Raw genomic sequence first — 18,058 nt, forward strand, 5'->3', positions numbered from 1 at the left:
TGATGCGAAGACATGAGTGCGAGTGCCGTGAGCACGGAGGCCCGATGGCATCTTGGATGGATTGAATTTGCAGCTTGTGACTTTTGTGTTGCAGACCGTCGAGGAGCAGAGTGTGAGTGGCTGCGCCGTTGCGTTGGGCCTCAGGAGAACAGTGTGTGACTGTGTCTCGAGCATCGTGCGTGGCCGTTGGCAGGTAGGTGTGCCTTCCTTTGCAGTAAGCAGTGCTTAGGCGTGAGCCCAGCTCATGCCCCTGTCCTCAGCAGATGGGCTTTCTGCGTGCTTTATTGCTGTGCTTGGTGCCGTCCGGCACAGCAGCAGCAAGGCCGTGAAGACGTACGTAGCCAGGTAGATGCAAATGCGCAGCTGATGGTAGGAATACTCTTGTTGTTGGTGTTCATGAGACAGTGGTCGTGCGTGTGCGATCAAGCTCAGGGAGAAGTTGATTCTTGCCTGTTCAGCTCTGGCTGAAATGCAAGTTTGGCGTCCCTCCTTGTGGTTGGGTCGGAAGACCAAGGCTATCTTGAGAGCACGTCTGTGAGTCAGGCTGGGAGTTTTTGCTAGCAGGAAGTCACAGCGTCGGAGCGCACGAATGGAATGATGGCTCTCGTTTGCCCCTTGTAGAAAGCAGCCTCCTGGAGAGCAGCAGAGCAGCAGGCTGTGTGCGCTATGGCCGCTGAAGTGCGTTTCTCGCCCCCTGAGGTCCCTGAGCCCACGCTGATGGAGAACGTGCTGCGCTCCGGCCTCTTGTTTGGAGCCGTTTTCCAGCTGGTGTGCGTGTGGGCCATAACCCTGCCAGTTGCCAAGTGCCCAGAGACAGTAAGTAGCGCTCTGTTTGATAGAGGTTGATAGAAATGCTGAGGCAATGGGCTGGGAGGGAAGCAGCTGGAGCCGTTGCCTACGGTAGCGCGCCGCGGCATTGCTGAGGGTGCGGCAGTTTGTTGTGTGCTTCCTTGGGCGTGCGTGCTGTTCGTGGTGGCACGCAAGGAGCCTGGAGGTGCAAGCTCATCTTATGGTGGTGCTGCTGCTGCTGCCTCTGTGGGCTGTGAGTGGCAGGCAGGGCGTCCCCCTGTGCAGGGACTGCCTTGCAGGCAAGGCCTGTAGACTGTAGGTGACGTGGGATTTTTGGGCACAAGACAGAGGTGGAGTTTCTGTTGTGCCCTGATGTCAGGAAGGCAATGTGCAGCACTGGCACCCAGAGCTGCCCAGTCAGGTGACTTGAGCTCCCAAAGCGAGCTGTGGGGCAATTGTCAGAAAGTTCCCTGACTTGACTGTTGGTGAATTGATTCGTGTAGGACTGGGACGGCTTGGAGTCTAAGACTTGGGAGACGGTGAAGAAACCAAAGGCAAGTGCTGCACAGCTAAGCAAGAAAGCCAAGAAGGAAAGCCAAAAGAAACGGTGAGGGCTTGAGCGCTAAGCCTCCAAGGCCAAAGGAAGCAGCTGGAATGCTGGCTGAGAGGTGCTCCAAAGGCAGCGCACTGTCCGTCTGGTTTTGTGGCGTGGCCGTGCTTTCCCTTGCCCGGACATTGGAGAGGAACTGAGGAAGCTGGAAGGGCTTCTGATGCGCGACCAAGAAATCGGACTTTGCCTGTGCGGGATTTCATGTGTGGCAAGAGCTGGGGACGCTGCATTCCTTCAGGGTCCTTCAGCTCGATAGCTGTTTCAGAATGTTGATGATGAGGTGAACTTAGCGCATGTCGCTGGTGCTGAGCGGTATCCAGCCTATTTTATTGTCTGTTGACGTATCTACAGAATGCAACCCAAATCCCTTAGTTTAAAATAAAAGGGAAAGAAAGCTTTTAGACCTGGTGCTGCCTCTTTCAGTAGCTGGTCCAAACATGCCTGGCTTGGGCTGGCAGTGGCAGGGCGATGAACGGGCCGGCTTCACGTCCCTCCCTGGCGATGGAGCTGCTTTTCCCGCGTTTCCATGCTGGTCTTGCCCAGTGGTGGCCTTTCAGCCAAAGCGTAAGTGCGAGCGAAGCGTGTGAGCATCAGCTTGCTCTGTGAGGCGTGAGAGAAAGAAAAGGAGAGGAAGCAGCGCGCGAGGAAGCCAGGTGTCCCTGCACTCAGCCCCTTGAGCTCGTCCCTCCAGCTTCCCTGGTGGCTTTTTCAGCCTTGTGTAGCACTGACTGTTCCTGCTTGCCCTGGGCAGGCCAGCTGCAGCTGCGGGCAGCCGTGGCCTGCACGTCAGGCTGCCGTTGAGCCGCGAGGAGTTCAAGTGCGGGTGGGCTGGTGTGAAGAGCAGCGCTGGGAGTGGGGCAGGAGGAGAGGGCAGCGGGAGGGCTGCAGGTGAGCGCGCCTCGGGCCCAGAGCTCAGGCGTGAGCCGGGAGGGCAGCGAGCCGTGCTGCGCTGCTTCAGCTGCAGTGGCTTGGAGCGCGTCATGGGCAGCGGCGCGTGTGGAGCGTCTGGGTGCTGCGAGGGCACCTTGGTGAGCCGGAGCCCGAGAGAGGAGAGGAGAGCAGAGGAGAGCAGAGGCCGCACGTCAAGAGTGTCTGCCTGCCATTTTGGCTTGGCACGTCGGCGTCTTCCTCCATCCACGAAGGAGCCTGCACGGTGCACTGGGTCCAGCGTGCTACACGGCACTGCCTTCTGCTGCCTGCCTGCCTGCCTGCCCGCCTGCCCGCTGCACTGCTGGAGAGGAAAGAGCGGATTGTCGGGCTGCGTGCAGCCAAGGAGCTGGCTGCAAAGGAGGGAAAGGGAGTATCGAGGAGCGGTTAGTGCGTGTTAGGTTTGGGTGTGGATGCAGCGGGGGCCGAGTCACCTCCATCAGCTGCTGGGGGCTGGGGCCGAGCCCGGTGCGTGGGGCTGCGCTGCGGGCAGGAGGGCTGCGGGGCTGGGGCAGTGGTGTGGGTGCAGCACCTGGGGCCGTGAGAGGGCGTGCAGCAGGGAGGGCGTTGGGCCCGAGCCGCGCTCGTGTTTGTGGCAGCACAGGGGCTGCAGGGGATGGCAGGAGCGCAGAGCAGAGCGGGGAGAGCCGGGCTGTATGAAGGCCAGGGCATGAAGTCTTCCCTTGGCAGCTACGGAGCTGCTGGGCTTTTCCCCCAAGTCTTCAGACTGTGGGGTGATAAGGCTCCGCAGCAAAGCCAGCCGGGCCCTCCTGATACCTGGGGGTTAGGAAAGGGCAAAACAAATCAGAGTCTTTCAAGAGCACAAAGCAGTGAAGCACAGCACAAGCCATTTATTGCCTGCGTAGGTGATCTTCTCCAGGCATGTCCATTGGAGATGTGCAGACTGCGTGTGGACAGAAAGCAAACGGAAGGCAGGGGAGGGGCGGGGAGGGAGGGGAGGGGAGGGGAGGGGAGGGGAGGGGAGGGGAGGGGAGGGGAGGGGAGGGGAGGGGAGGGGAGGAGAGGAGAAGAAAGTAAGAAATGAAAGGAAAGAAAAAGGGAAATGTGAAGGGGAAGAGAGAAAGAGAAAAGGAAAGGAAGAGAAAAGAGAAGCAAGGCAAAGAAAAGCAAGGCAAAGGAAAGCAAAAGGGGGAAAAGGGAAAAGGCAGAAAAGGAGAAGAAGACAAGTCGCATGCCGCCGGCGCCACCCGAGGGGAATCCGGCAGCGGCCCCCCCCAGCTGCCCCTCCCCCTCGTCCAGGCCCCGGGCCGCCCCCAGGCCGGCCTTAGCAACGTGACGCCGCAGGCGGTTGGTAGGGCCGGGGCAGGAAGTGCTTGGTGCCGGCGGAGAGCACTTCCGGGGCAGCGCGGCATGGCGGCGCCGGGCCGGTGAGCGGGGCCGGGAGGAGCGGGCTGTGTGCTGGGAGCGGGGTCGGGCCTGGGTGCGGGGGCATGGAGGGGCGCTCGGGGGAGGAGCTGGCGGTGCTGCCGGCACGCAGAGGCGATGCGTGCGGCGCCGGCGAGTGGTGCGGGGTCGGGGGGCAGCTTCCTGTGAGGGAAGGCCGTGCGAGTGCGGAGCTTTGTTGGTGTTTGGGGTGTGCGAAGGAGGAGGCCCCGTAGGGCCTGGTTGTAGGCAGCAAAGCCCGGGCGGGCGGTGGAGCAAGGCGCCCGGGTGCTGTGTTGGCCGGAGGGTGCGGAGCTGGAAGAAGGTTTGTGAAGATGTGCTTGCTGTGGACGTCCCTTCTTGGGCCGAGCCAGGGCTGCCGTTGTGTGTGATTGTGTTTGTTGCTTGGGAGAAGTGCTGCCTCAGTAGAGTGGGGGGAGGGAGAGGGAGATTGTAAGACTGCCATCAGTCAGGAGCCCGGCACGTTTCTGCCTGCTTGGCTCATGCTGTTGTGTGGGTCCCCGCGAAGCATCGGTGAGGCAGGGTGGCCCCGTGTGTGTGCCAGCATTGTGCGCGGATGTGGAATGGAGTGAGAGTGATTGTAATGAAAATGCAGCTGGCCGTATTTCTGGTAGGGAATGGTTGAATCCGCAGGCGTGAGGCGCAAGAGGAGGCGCTGGATGCTAAGGTGGAAAGCGGAGCTTGTGTGTGCCAGGAGGCAGGCGTGGTGAGGTGCGCTTTGGAGCCTGCTGTTGTTGGCGCTGGGCTCGGGAGGCCCCTGAATATGGCGCTGTGTGCTGCGTGTGCCAGCCCCAAGAGATTCCCGTGTGGAAGAAGGGAGAGGATGAAGGAGGCCGAGGGCCCTTTTCTCGGGGCCGGCTCCTCTGTGGCCTCTTGCTTGCCGGAGAGAAGGGCTGCCCGCTGGGCACAGGGAGCGCCTTCTAGCTGCCGTCCCGTGCCCTGTCCTGCAGCCCCCTCCTCATGCTATGTGGAACGCCATGGCCAGCAGTGCGGCTGCCATTTTAGAACCTTCGCCGCATCACAGCCGTCACCTTGGTCACCGCTGCCCCGGCCAACGCACTCGCCTCTGTGAGCTCTGGCAGCCATGTCAGGAGCAAAGAGAGCGAGGGGCGAAGCTTGCCCTATTTCCCATCGGAAGGGAGAGCTGGGGGCCCCAGTAGCGAAGAGGAGGAGGGGGGCCGCCTTGACCATCAAGCGGAGGAGGAAGGAGAAGAGAGTCCGTTTCCATCGCGCCTGGACCAGCGCTGTGACCACCTCCGTGGAGCCCATGGAGGTGGATCCACCTCCGGATGAGCCCATGGAGGTGGATCCACCTCCGGATGAGCCCATGGAGGTGGATCCGCCTGCGGCACAGCTGGCCTGGCACCACACCACCGTGCCAGGCCCCGCATGGGCGCCGTCACAGCTCCACCGCCATCGCTGGTCCAGGCGCTCGGCTCCTTACCCGCTGCGCGGCCCCCGCCCCCAGCATTAGCTGGGTGGCATGAGTTACCATCTGCTCCTCCTCTGGAGCCAATTCTGCGGGCCCCCAGCTCCATCTTCACCCTGTTAAGTCCCCGTCCCTGGTTTACTTGTTGATTTTAGTGTTAAGTTTAGTGTTAGTGTTAGGATTAGGTTATTGTTCACGTTTTAGTGTTAGGAGTAGGTTCTTGTTCATGTTTGAGAGTTAGGAGTAGGTTCTTGTTCATGTTTGAGAGTTAGGCATAGGTTCCTGTTCTTCTGTTAGAGTTAGGCATAGGTTCCTTGTAGTCTTTTAGTGTTAGGCATAGGTTCCTGTTCATACTTGACAGTTAGGGGTCGATTGCTCCTGTTGGGTGGCAGTGAGCAGCGCTCACTCGGTAAGCACACGCCTGATTGATGATGCGAAGACATGAGTGCGAGTGCCGTGAGCACGGAGGCCCGATGGCATCTTGGATGGATTGAATTTGCAGCTTGTGACTTTTGTGTTGCAGACCGTCGAGGAGCAGAGTGTGAGTGGCTGCGCCGTTGCGTTGGGCCTCAGGAGAACAGTGTGTGAGTGTGTCTCGAGCATCGTGCGTGGCCGTTGGCAGGTAGGTGTGCCTTCCTTTGCAGTAAGCAGTGCTTAGGCGTGAGCCCAGCTCATGCCCCTGTCCTCAGCAGATGGGCTTTCTGCGTGCTTTATTGCTGTGCTTGGTGCCGTCCGGCACAGCAGCAGCAAGGCCGTGAAGACGTACGTAGCCAGGTAGATGCAAATGCGCAGCTGATGGTAGGAATACTCTTGTTGTTGGTGTTCATGAGACAGTGGTCGTGCGTGTGCGATCAAGCTCAGGGAGAAGTTGATTCTTGCCTGTTCAGCTCTGGCTGAAATGCAAGTTTGGCGTCCCTCCTTGTGGTTGGGTCGGAAGACCAAGGCTATCTTGAGAGCACGTCTGTGAGTCAGGCTGGGAGTTTTTGCTAGCAGGAAGTCACAGCGTCGGAGCGCACGAATGGAATGATGGCTCTCGTTTGCCCCTTGTAGAAAGCAGCCTCCTGGAGAGCAGCAGAGCAGCAGGCTGTGTGCGCTATGGCCGCTGAAGTGCGTTTCTCGCCCCCTGAGGTCCCTGAGCCCACGCTGATGGAGAACGTGCTGCGCTCCGGCCTCTTGTTTGGAGCCGTTTTCCAGCTGGTGTGCGTGTGGGCCATAACCCTGCCAGTTGCCAAGTGCCCAGAGACAGTAAGTAGCGCTCTGTTTGATAGAGGTTGATAGAAATGCTGAGGCAATGGGCTGGGAGGGAAGCAGCTGGAGCCGTTGCCTACGGTAGCGCGCCGCGGCATTGCTGAGGGTGCGGCAGTTTGTTGTGTGCTTCCTTGGGCGTGCGTGCTGTTCGTGGTGGCACGCAAGGAGCCTGGAGGTGCAAGCTCATCTTATGGTGGTGCTGCTGCTGCTGCCTCTGTGGGCTGTGAGTGGCAGGCAGGGCGTCCCCCTGTGCAGGGACTGCCTTGCAGGCAAGGCCTGTAGACTGTAGGTGACGTGGGATTTTTGGGCACAAGACAGAGGTGGAGTTTCTGTTGTGCCCTGATGTCAGGAAGGCAATGTGCAGCACTGGCACCCAGAGCTGCCCAGTCAGGTGACTTGAGCTCCCAAAGCGAGCTGTGGGGCAATTGTCAGAAAGTTCCCTGACTTGACTGTTGGTGAATTGATTCGTGTAGGACTGGGACGGCTTGGAGTCTAAGACTTGGGAGACGGTGAAGAAACCAAAGGCAAGTGCTGCACAGCTAAGCAAGAAAGCCAAGAAGGAAAGCCAAAAGAAACGGTGAGGGCTTGAGCGCTAAGCCTCCAAGGCCAAAGGAAGCAGCTGGAATGCTGGCTGAGAGGTGCTCCAAAGGCAGCGCACTGTCCGTCTGGTTTTGTGGCGTGGCCGTGCTTTCCCTTGCCCGGACATTGGAGAGGAACCGAGGAAGCTGGAAGGGCTTCTGATGCGCGACCAAGAAATCGGACTTTGCCTGTGCGGGATTTCATGTGTGGCAAGAGCTGGGGACGCTGCATTCCTTCAGGGTCCTTCAGCTCGATAGCTGTTTCAGAATGTTGATGATGAGGTGAACTTAGCGCATGTCGCTGGTGCTGAGCGGTATCCAGCCTATTTTATTGTCTGTTGACGTATCTACAGAATGCAACCCAAATCCCTTAGTTTAAAATAAAAGGGAAAGAAAGCTTTCAGACCTGGTGCTGCCTCTTTCAGTAGCTGGTCCAAACATGCCTGGCTTGGGCTGGCAGTGGCAGGGCGATGAACGGGCCGGCTTCACGTCCCTCCCTGGCGATGGAGCTGCTTTTCCCGCGTTTCCATGCTGGTCTTGCCCAGTGGTGGCCTTTCAGCCAAAGCGTAAGTGCGAGCGAAGCGTGTGAGCATCAGCTTGCTCTGTGAGGCGTGAGAGAAAGAAAAGGAGAGGAAGCAGCGCGCGAGGAAGCCAGGTGTCCCTGCACTCAGCCCCTTGAGCTCGTCCCTCCAGCTTCCCTGGTGGCTTTTTCAGCCTTGTGTAGCACTGACTGTTCCTGCTTGCCCTGGGAAGGCCAGCTGCAGCTGCGGGCAGCCGTGGCCTGCACGTCAGGCTGCCGTTGAGCCGCGAGGAGTTCAAGTGCGGGTGGGCTGGTGTGAAGAGCAGCGCTGGGAGTGGGGCAGGAGGAGAGGGCAGCGGGAGGGCTGCAGGTGAGCGCGCCTCGGGCCCAGAGCTCAGGCGTGAGCCGGGAGGGCAGCGAGCCGTGCTGCGCTGCTTCAGCTGCAGTGGCTTGGAGCGCGTCATGGGCAGCGGCGCGTGTGGAGCGTCTGGGTGCTGCGAGGGCACCTTGGTGAGCCGGAGCCCGAGAGAGGAGAGGAGAGCAGAGGAGAGCAGAGGCCGCACGTCAAGAGTGTCTGCCTGCCATTTTGGCTTGGCGCGTCGGCGTCTTCCTCCATCCACGAAGGAGCCTGCACGGTGCACTGGGTCCAGCGTGCTACACGGCCACTGCCTTCTGCTGCCTGCCTGCCTGCCTGCCTGCCCGCCTGCCCGCTGCACTGCTGGAGAGGAAAGAGCGGATTGTCGGGCTGCGTGCAGCCAAGGAGCTGGCTGCAAAGGAGGGAAAGGGAGTATCGAGGAGCGGTTAGTGCGTGTTAGGTTTGGGTGTGGATGCAGCGGGGGCCGAGTCACCTCCATCAGCTGCTGGGGGCTGGGGCCGAGCCCGGTGCGTGGGGCTGCGCTGCGGGCAGGAGGGCTGCGGGGCTGGGGCAGTGGTGTGGGTGCAGCACCTGGGGCCGTGAGAGGGCGTGCAGCAGGGAGGGCGTTGGGCCCGAGCCGCGCTCGTGTTTGTGGCAGCACAGGGGCTGCAGGGGATGGCAGGAGCGCAGAGCAGAGCGGGGAGAGCCGGGCTGTATGAAGGCCAGGGCATGAAGTCTTCCCTTGGCAGCTACGGAGCTGCTGGGCTTTTCCCCCAAGTCTTCAGACTGTGGGGTGATAAGGCTCCGCAGCAAAGCCAGCCGGGCCCTCCTGATACCTGGGGGTTAGGAAAGGGCAAAACAAATCAGAGTCTTTCAAGAGCACAAAGCAGTGAAGCACAGCACAAGCCATTTATTGCCTGCGTAGGTGATCTTCTCCAGGCATGTCCATTGGAGATGTGCAGACTGCGTGTGGACAGAAAGCAAACGGAAGGCAGGGGAGGGGCGGGGAGGGAGGGGAGGGGAGGGGAGGGGAGGGGAGGGGAGGGGAGGGGAGGAGAGGAGAAGAAAGTAAGAAATGAAAGGAAAGAAAAAGGGAAATGTGAAGGGGAAGAGAGAAAGAGAAAAGGAAAGGAAGAGAAAAGAGAAGCAAGGCAAAGAAAAGCAAGGCAAAGGAAAGCAAAAGGGGGAAAAGGGAAAAGGCAGAAAAGGAGAAGAAGACAAGTCGCATGCCGCCGGCGCCACCCGAGGGGAATCCGGCAGCGGCCCCCCCCAGCTGCCCCTCCCCCTCGTCCAGGCCCCGGGCCGCCCCCAGGCCGGCCTTAGCAACGTGAGGCCGCAGGCGGTTGGTAGGGCCGGGGCAGGAAGTGCTTGGTGCCGGCGGAGAGCACTTCCGGGGCAGCGCGGCATGGCGGCGCCGGGCCGGTGAGCGGGGCCGGGAGGAGCGGGCTGTGTGCTGGGAGCGGGGTCGGGCCTGGGTGCGGGGGCATGGAGGGGCGCTCGGGGGAGGAGCTGGCGGTGCTGCCGGCACGCAGAGGCGATGCGTGCGGCGCCGGCGAGTGGTGCGGGGTCGGGGGGCAGCTTCCTGTGAGGGAAGGCCGTGCGAGTGCGGAGCTTTGTTGGTGTTTGGGGTGTGCGAAGGAGGAGGCCCCGTAGGGCCTGGTTGTAGGCAGCAAAGCCCGGGCGGGCGGTGGAGCAAGGCGCCCGGGTGCTGTGTTGGGCGGAGGGTGCGGAGCTGGAAGAAGGTTTGTGAAGATGTGCTTGCTGTGGACGTCCCTTCTTGGGCCGAGCCAGGGCTGCCGTTGTGTGTGATTGTGTTTGTTGCTTGGGAGAAGTGCTGCCTCAGTAGAGTGGGGGGAGGGAGAGGGAGATTGTAAGACTGCCATCAGTCAGGAGCCCGGCACGTTTCTGGTACAAAACCCCAGATCTAAGGGGAAAAACAGGGGTTTCTAGCAGAAAAGGCCATATTTATGGGGAAAAAAAACAAATTTCATGGGAAAAACTGGGATTTCTTGTAGAAAAAGCCGTATATGAGGGGAAAAATCCCAAATTTAAGGGAAAAAAAAGGCTTTTGTGGCAAAAAAATATATATTTGAAGGCAAGACAGAGATTTCTATGAGAAAAAGTCATATTTACGGACAAAAACCCTTGGTTTAAGGGTCAAAACAGGGATTTGTAGCTGAAAAAGTCGTATTTAATGGGAAAAACCCCTTATTTAATGAGATAAACCAGGGATTTCTAGGAGAAAAAGCCGTTTTTAAACGGAAAAAAAACCCAGATTTAATAGGATATAAGAGATTTCTAGCAGAAAAAGCCATATGTAAGGGGAATACCCCATATTTAAGAGGTAAAACAGGGATTTTTTGGGAGAAAAAAGCATATTTAAGGGGAAAAGCACCCGGTGTAATGGGAAAAACAGGGATTTCTGTGTGCAAACCTCAGATTTAAGGGGAAAAAGCCCAGATTGAATGGAAAACCAGGGATTTCTGGCAGAAGAAGCCATGTTTAAGGGCGAAAACTGCAGATTTATGGGGCAAAACAAGGATTTCTGTGAGAAAAGCCCAGATGTAATGGAAAAACAGGGATTTTTGGGAGAAAAAGCCATATTTAAGGGGAAATACCCCAGATTTAAGGGGAAAAACAGGGATTTTTGGCAGAAAAAGGCATGTTTAAGGGTAAAAACCCCAGATTGAAAGGGAAAAACAGTGATTTCTGTGAGAAAAGCCCAGATTTAATGGAAAAAACAGGGATTTCTGGCAGAAAAAGCCACATTTAAGGGGAAATACCCCAGATATTGTTGGAAAACCAGGGATTTCTAGGAGAAAACCCGAAATTTATGGGGAAAAACAGGGATTTCTGTGAGAAAAGAGCAGATTTAAGGGGAATAACCGGGATTTCTCGCAGAAAAAGCCATATTTAAGGGGAAAAACCCCAGATTTAGTGGGAATATCAGGGATTTCTAGCAGAAAAAGCCATATGTAAGTGGAAAACCCCATATTTAAGTAGGAAAACAGGGATTTTTTGGGAGAAAAAAAGCATATTTAAGGGGAAAAGCCCCCGGTGTAATGGGAAAAACAGGGATTTCTGTGAGCAAACCCCAGATTTCACAGAATCACAGAATTGTAGGGGTTGGAAGGGACCTCCAGAGCTCATCGAGTCCAACCCCCTGCCAAAGCAGTTCCCTACAGCAGGTCGCACAGGTCGGCATCCAGGCAGGTCTTGAACATCTCCAGAGAAGGAGACTCCACCACCTCCCTGGGCAGCCTGTTCCAGTGCTCCGTCACCTCACTGTACAGAAGTTCTTGCGCATGTTTGTGCAGAACTTCCTATGCTGCAGTTTCCAGCCGTTTCCCCTTGTCCTGTCTCCACTCACCACTGAAAAGAGTCCGGCCTCGCCATTCTGCCCCCCACACCTCAGATATTTGTAGACCTGGATCAGGTCCCCTCTCAGTCTCCTTTTCTCAAGGCTGAACAGACCCAGTTAACAGTTAACTTCGGCGCTGTTCATCTGTTCATAAATCAGTACAGAGCATCCTCAGTTTCAGCCCATCACTGCTGTCAGCTGCCAGTCTGAATTTATCTTGATATGATACCCGGGAGCTTATTTACTAGAGCTTACCTGAGCAGGTATGGGTAGGAAACATAAGGTGTAAAACATTTCCGACGTCTATTTCAATCCACACCTTTTACCTTTGTGAGCCATAGAAGCAAATGATGAAAATAAAGGCCTTAAACTAGCATGTACCAAACATCTTTTCCAGGACAGCATCCAGGATTTGAGAAAGAGGGTTACTGTTCTTGACTGTCAGCTGCGGAAATCGGAGTCGGCTAGGAAGAGCTTTGAGGTGGCTACTGAAAAACTGCTACAATTCGTAGAGGTAACTGTGCCACTGCACTGTTCTGTTTGGAAAAGCCCTGTGTTGATTCCCCAGCTTGGTGCACCATGCTGGAAATACAGGTGCTGTTCTTGTAGGAATGTCTTTTCATCTTGCTGTACGTGGAGTCAGTGAAACTGGTTGGATTTCTTAAACGTATTTTTCACGAGCATACTGATTTCTGTGAAATATTGCAGAGGAAGAAGGCAGAAAAATGGTATTTAGTAATGTTTTGAAACGCTATAACAGAAACAACATTATGAAGTACAGATCAGAGCCCACGTGCCAAAGATCTGACCTTCTTGACTGCACTGATTTATGAGCTGTTAACTTCTTACTGTGGCCAACAGGTTGTGCATGAAACGCTTTCCGAAAACTCTCCCTCCTCGGCTGTTCTGAGGTAAGCAGATATGAGCTGTTATTCACACACATATTGAAAAATAATCTACTTTTGTCCCTAAAAATTGTCTTGTATTTTTTCCTTAGTTTTCTGTTGTGTGTTTCTGAATGCTGTTATTCTCAGTGCGGGGGTGGGAGATTAAATATGCTGTTTTATTTTAACTTTCCTAAAAGCCTTTGTTATACAGACAGAATGATTCTGAAACCAACTTATGCTTGATGATACTAGTGATTTTTTCATAGAATGACACTCAAGCTTTACTTTATTGAAGGGAACCTTTGCTCACCTTACAAATAAATGCCTTTTTCTCCCCTTCTTTTAGTGGCAGAAGGACACCATTGTCTTCTAAAGCACTTCTTGCCCGGCTGGGGAGGATTGGACCAACTGTTACCACAGCTCTTGCAGCAGAAGCCAGAGACCTTGCCAAGTCTGTCCGTGCCATTCTGGAAGTAAACTGTGAGTAAGAGCTGCGTGCCTGTGTGTGTGTACACTTGTATACATGCACATAAGCACTTCATTTCTTTCATTAAATGTTGGAGCTTTAGCATCTTGCTCAGTAATTGAGCATGATGAGTTTCAGCAGTCGCCTTGTTTGTTTTTTCCCAAGTGTGGAAAAAGGCTCCTGAGTATGGGTTCTGTTCCCACTGTGTTCAGAGTGTGGTGTGGGTATGGTTACCAGAATGCACTGTCTTTCAGAATGACAGAAGACCTACCAAAGCAGGCTAGGGGCTGCTGCTCCTATCCTGTCAGTGTTTCCAGCCCTAACCTTACCATAACATTAACTCCTTCAAGTGCATTGATCTCTCATGCTTGTTTTGGTGGCTTTTTTGTGGTCTGTCTCACCCAGAAGAATTTATACACTGTATTATTTTTTCATTTCATTTTCATTTTCATTTCTGAGACTACAGAGCTGCCTTCATTCTGGTAGCTTAGGATTCAATCAGTACTTCAGAAAAATACAGAAAGTAGAAGATGAAAAGCTTTTATATGTCTGGAGTTACAAGTGTTCTTCCTTCTTAATGCTCTTAAAATATACATGCATATTTTCCTTTATTTTAAGCACACATCACAGGGCAGTTCATTGCAAAAGGGCTACTAATGTCAGCTGAGTGTAGTAGTAATTACCCTATTTAAGTAAATTGAATGTATTTGCTAATTCCCTGAGTCATGTAACAGTGTGACTTCTTCAGAACTAAATAATGTAAACAAAGAACAAAAAAGTAAATAAGACTTTGTAACAGTGATATTTGAATGATAATGAGGTCACGGAGTTTTTTGGAATCTTTAAATATTCTTCTAGGAAAATGCACGGGGCATTTCCTTGTGTTATTTCTGTTAGCATGTGTGTTGTTTTGGTGGGCTGGCAGTTTGGTAGCAGTGGATCCAGTTTTTACATTTGTTCTTTTTCCTTTGCCTTTTGCACATGCTCTTTGCTTTGGAGTTAATAACAGTGGCCAGGAGGGAGGGGAATTTGTTTTCCACCAGTGACAATGGAAGTGTGCTGTCACATTAAGTTGTTTCTATCACACTAGACAGGAAATCATGCAAGGAAAACTTTTAGTCCTAAATGCAATTGAATTCTACCGTGTGGTTGTCAAGCATAACAGGTAGGACACGTCAGAAAGTTCTAGAGCCACAGCAAGGATCCCTTGTATGAACCTGTAAGTTGAAAACAGCTCTGCAGAGAAGGATTTAAAGATTGAGCATCATCCTTCCGAATTCATTCTCATTTGGAGAGCATTACAGATAGACTTGGGATGTGATGAGCTTGTGTGTGAGATTAAAGCTTTAAGGCTTTCCTCTCTCAAAGAAAAGAAAAGAAAAAAAAAGACAAATAGTTACAGCACAGGAACTGGCATTCTGTCTGCAGCCTTCTAGGCCAGATTCTCACAGCACATTCTCTGTGTGATCTTCTGATTTCTTGCAGATGTGCTGTCCTAAAAAGGGCTCTCATGTATGTAGCATTTCATAAATATCATACATTAAAGAAAAAAGGACTGTAGGCACTACTTAGAAGACTTCCTTTTTATCCAGACAAGTGCCTCCAAATTAAAATTTGTTATTGAGTTCTTACAGAACTGGATTGAATACTTCTGAGATGGCTAAGTGGATAAAAATCTACTGCTGGACATTCATCATTATACCCTTTAATTTTTACTTTATTTACAGTAGATGTGAAACACGTCTAGGTGTAGAGTGTTCTTCTAAATGGAAACTGATTTCCTTGTTAAAAATCCTCCTTGACATCCAGAACAAAGTGGCATATGCATGAGCTAGCTGCACAGAGTGACCTCTGTTGCACAATAGCTTCCCATTTTGCCTGGGGGAAGAGGTTTAAAAGAAGTTCAGTGTATTCTTGAAACTCTCCAAGTACACATTGCTTTGTCTGTAATGATGCTGCAGAGCAGTTTTCAGCTTGGTAGGCTGAATGACAGCTACGTGATGTCAGTTTGGTGATTTAAGCCAGGATTCTGTATCAAACAAACAAAACCAAACCCCTTTGTTTTACAGTGCTTACTACTACAGGATCCTCCAGTTCCAGAAATGCAAATCAGAGTAATAAACAGCATAATCAAGCACGTCTCTTGAAAGATTCATTCTTCATCTTCCTGAAAGGCTGTTAGCTATTTTTAGGCAGTAAGTCTTGGGAGGCCTTTCTGCTTTGCAGAATAGCATCTCCTTAAGACACAAAGAAAATTACTTTCATCTTACAAAGGATCATAATGCCTCAGCAAAGGAACCGTAACATTTGAAAGTAGCTGCTGCTGCACTTAGTAGTCCATATGGTAAAGAAAAAACTGGAGAAAGCAACTTCTTCTTTTCTATTACAAAATTTAGAAAGCAATATACTTGCTACTGATAATGGCAAAAATCTGATTAGCTCTGGAACATACTTCTCTCTTCATACAGCAGCAGGCGGTGAGCATTTGGAAACGTTCAGCAGAATAACACAGCATTCAAGTATTCTGACTGCTAATTTCCTCACCCTGCCTCTGACTTTTCTATTAAAAAATACAGTCTTGCCCTTGTTGATATAATCCCAGCCATCAGTATCTGCTACGTGCTCAGAACCCTGCTTCTCTGATCACAGGCACTAAAGCAGCATATCTTGAGCTATTTCTTGACATCGTTTTCCTTTAATCTCTTTTCCTGCCTGGGATCTGGCCGTCATTGGAAGTTCACTAGAAGTATCTCCAAAGACATATCTTCAAAAATCCTGCTGCCCTGGTTTTGATCTCTCCAGGTACCGCTGTAGGCATTATGCATTCACTTATGAAGATCCTACAGGCAGGGGTTCAGTTGCCCACTTTTTGCGTTCATTTTCCTTGTATGCTGATTGCACATAAAAAGAAGGCAATGGGAAGAGCTGGTGATCAGCAGCCATGGGTGTTTGTTCTTTTGGTAGTGAAGCTGCTGTTACTTTCTGGACCACAGATGAAGTCTTACATCTCAGGTATTAACAGCTAAAATATGGAATCCCTCCATTTCTTCTGTTTACTTTTTAAACTACATTATGGTAAGTTGCCAACACAGCTCCATGTTTAGCAAGCTGTTAGTTGTCCCTTCTCATTCCTTTGACACAGTTATGTGGCAGAGCTACAAGGAAAAGTAGCAAGTCTTCTCAAACAGCAGTTGCTAATTTGAGAATAGTTAATACTGCTAAATATTCATGTTCTTTTTAATTACACATTACAGCCTCAGTATATTTATTACAGTCAAATTAATGCCATATACTTCATTAGTTTTGTTCTTAAAATTAAGGATATGGCAGTGGTGTAATTTTGTACAGCTGTTTGGCTTAGCTGATTGGGAAAGTTGTGGAGAAGTTAATAGGCAAGCACTGGGTGTTTCCCCCTGCCTTTTTGATTTATGTGCATTGGTATCTAGCTGTGATTGTGAGACAGGCACACTGTGGCTAACTTGACTCTTAGTAATTAGTGTAGTGGTATTAAAGATGCATTTGCAGAGCCCAAGTATCAAAATTCTTCCCTTCCATTGACCCTGCAAATATTTTCAGATTGCTGGCACTTGCTCGTGCTGCTTTGTCTTTATTTTTTCAGTGTCAGAGCAAGAAAATAATTCCCTGTGAGGTGTCTTTCTAGGGACACTTCTGCACTGGGAGGACAACATTGCTTTAATATAGTTCCAGCTAATAAACTCGGAATGTACCTTTTCTTCCTGAATGAAAGAGCTGCTTGAGAAAGAGCAGCATAATAACAACTGAAGAGATAACTGTACATTCACTGTTCTGGTAAGGCCATAAGTATTTCAGTGACTTACTCAAATCAGAAATGAGGAGACCTCATTATTTGTTGTATTAAATTATACAACATATATCCTTAAAGCATCTATACAGCTCCCATTGTTTTTGACTAGCAAAAGTAGTAATCTTAAAATCTATGCTGTGTGCTTTGAAGGTGTAGAGGTTACATTTGTTAATTAGCAGCACTGGTATTCTGGTGTCCTGCTCTTCTTGATAGAAAACAATGCTCATTAAGGAAATACCTGAACTTAAAAGCCGTGTCTATAGTGTTAAATAAATAAATAAGCCTAGTGAGGCCACGTTGGGGTTTAATGGTTGACTAGAAAGGCAGCAGACAGCAAAAGCTCTCAGTTTTGCTTTTGGGTTTTCTGTTCAGTTTTAATGTGATTGATGGGGTGTGTGTTGAGGTGCTATCTTGCAACCTAAAAAAAGCCATAAAGTCTGTTTCTTTGGCCAGGATGGATTTGATTTGACAGTGAATACTTGGAAGGAGACAAGTGAAGACTTGTTTGGTACATAACGTAATGCACATGCATTACTTCTGTGAATTTGAGGTATACAAATGCCTTGTGAATGGGAAGCAGAAGAAATATGTATATGTAATGTAAATCACACAGACGCTTCCAAAACTAGACAAGTACTTGGAACAGTACCATGAATCTGAAAACACATGGCTAGAAAGAATCTCCAGCAATTAGGTAGAGCACCTGCCTGCCTTCAGCAATTACACCTACATGAATCCAGAGGTGTTTGTCAAACATATTCTGCTTTCTGGCTTTTCTAGACAAACGATTCCCATGCTTAATTATCTTTGCCATTAGGAGGCTTTTCCTTTGGCCTAAATCCTCACTGTGGTTTAAGTCCATTGCTGCTTTTCTTCATGCCAGTGGTTATTGAAAACATCCTAGTATGTTCTTCTTTGTGGTACCTTTTAATATATTTGAAGATATCATTTCACCATTGAATTTTCTGTTCCCAAAATAAGCCCCTAATACCAGTTTGCTCATTTTTTGCTGTTCTGGCTGTTTTATCATTCTTTTGTTTCTCTGGATTCTTTCCAGTTCATCAACATTGCATTATGCTGTAGGAATTGAGACCTTCCTATGGGAAATAAAATGGACTAATCAGTTTGTTTGCTTTAAGATACAGCGTACAAAAGCTCTTAGGCTGGTACACGTGTTCCTCTTTCCAGGTTTCAATTCATGTCCAAGAATCAGAACATTGCAAATTGCAGTTATGTACAAGCTGGGAAGCTACATAAGAGGTGATACTTAGAAGGACAGAATAATTTTATCGTCTGATCACATTACAAGAAAAACTATTTAAAGTACCATGAAGGGATACTTTAAAGCAATTTTTAAGGGCGAAAACTGCAGATTTATGGGGAAAAACAGGGATTTCTGTGAGAAAAGCCCAGATGTAATGGAAAAACAGGGATTTTGGGGAGAAAAAGCCACATTTAAGGGGAAAAGCCCCAGATTTAATGCGAAAACCAGGATTTTCTTGCAGAAAAAGCCATATTTAAGGGTAAAAACACCAGATTTAAGGGGAAAAACAGGGATTTCTGGCAGAAAAAGCCATTTTATGGGGAAAAACTCCAGATTTAATGGGAATAATAGGGATTTCTTTGAGAAAACCCCAGATTTAATGGGAAAACAGGGC

At 51.0% G+C, this 18,058-nt stretch overlaps 1 protein-coding gene across 3 annotated transcripts in view; it reads left to right on the plus strand.

The window, feature by feature from the left end:
* LOC125702693 (uncharacterized) overlaps positions 1–18,058 on the plus strand; it is a 166,647-nt gene that overhangs the window by 119,026 nt on the left and 29,563 nt on the right. For all 3 annotated transcript variants that reach the window (XM_048966303.1, XM_048966304.1, XM_048966305.1), the window contains 4 exons: positions 95–193; positions 622–816; positions 5,683–5,781; positions 6,210–6,404. In XM_048966303.1, the coding sequence (XP_048822260.1) occupies positions 95–193; positions 622–816; positions 5,683–5,781; positions 6,210–6,404 (588 nt within the window). The remainder of the gene's footprint in view (positions 1–94; positions 194–621; positions 817–5,682; positions 5,782–6,209; positions 6,405–18,058) is intronic.

The sequence above is a fragment of the Lagopus muta genome, chromosome 19 (genome assembly GCF_023343835.1).
Source record: "Lagopus muta isolate bLagMut1 chromosome 19, bLagMut1 primary, whole genome shotgun sequence".
NCBI lineage: Eukaryota > Metazoa > Chordata > Aves > Galliformes > Phasianidae > Lagopus > Lagopus muta.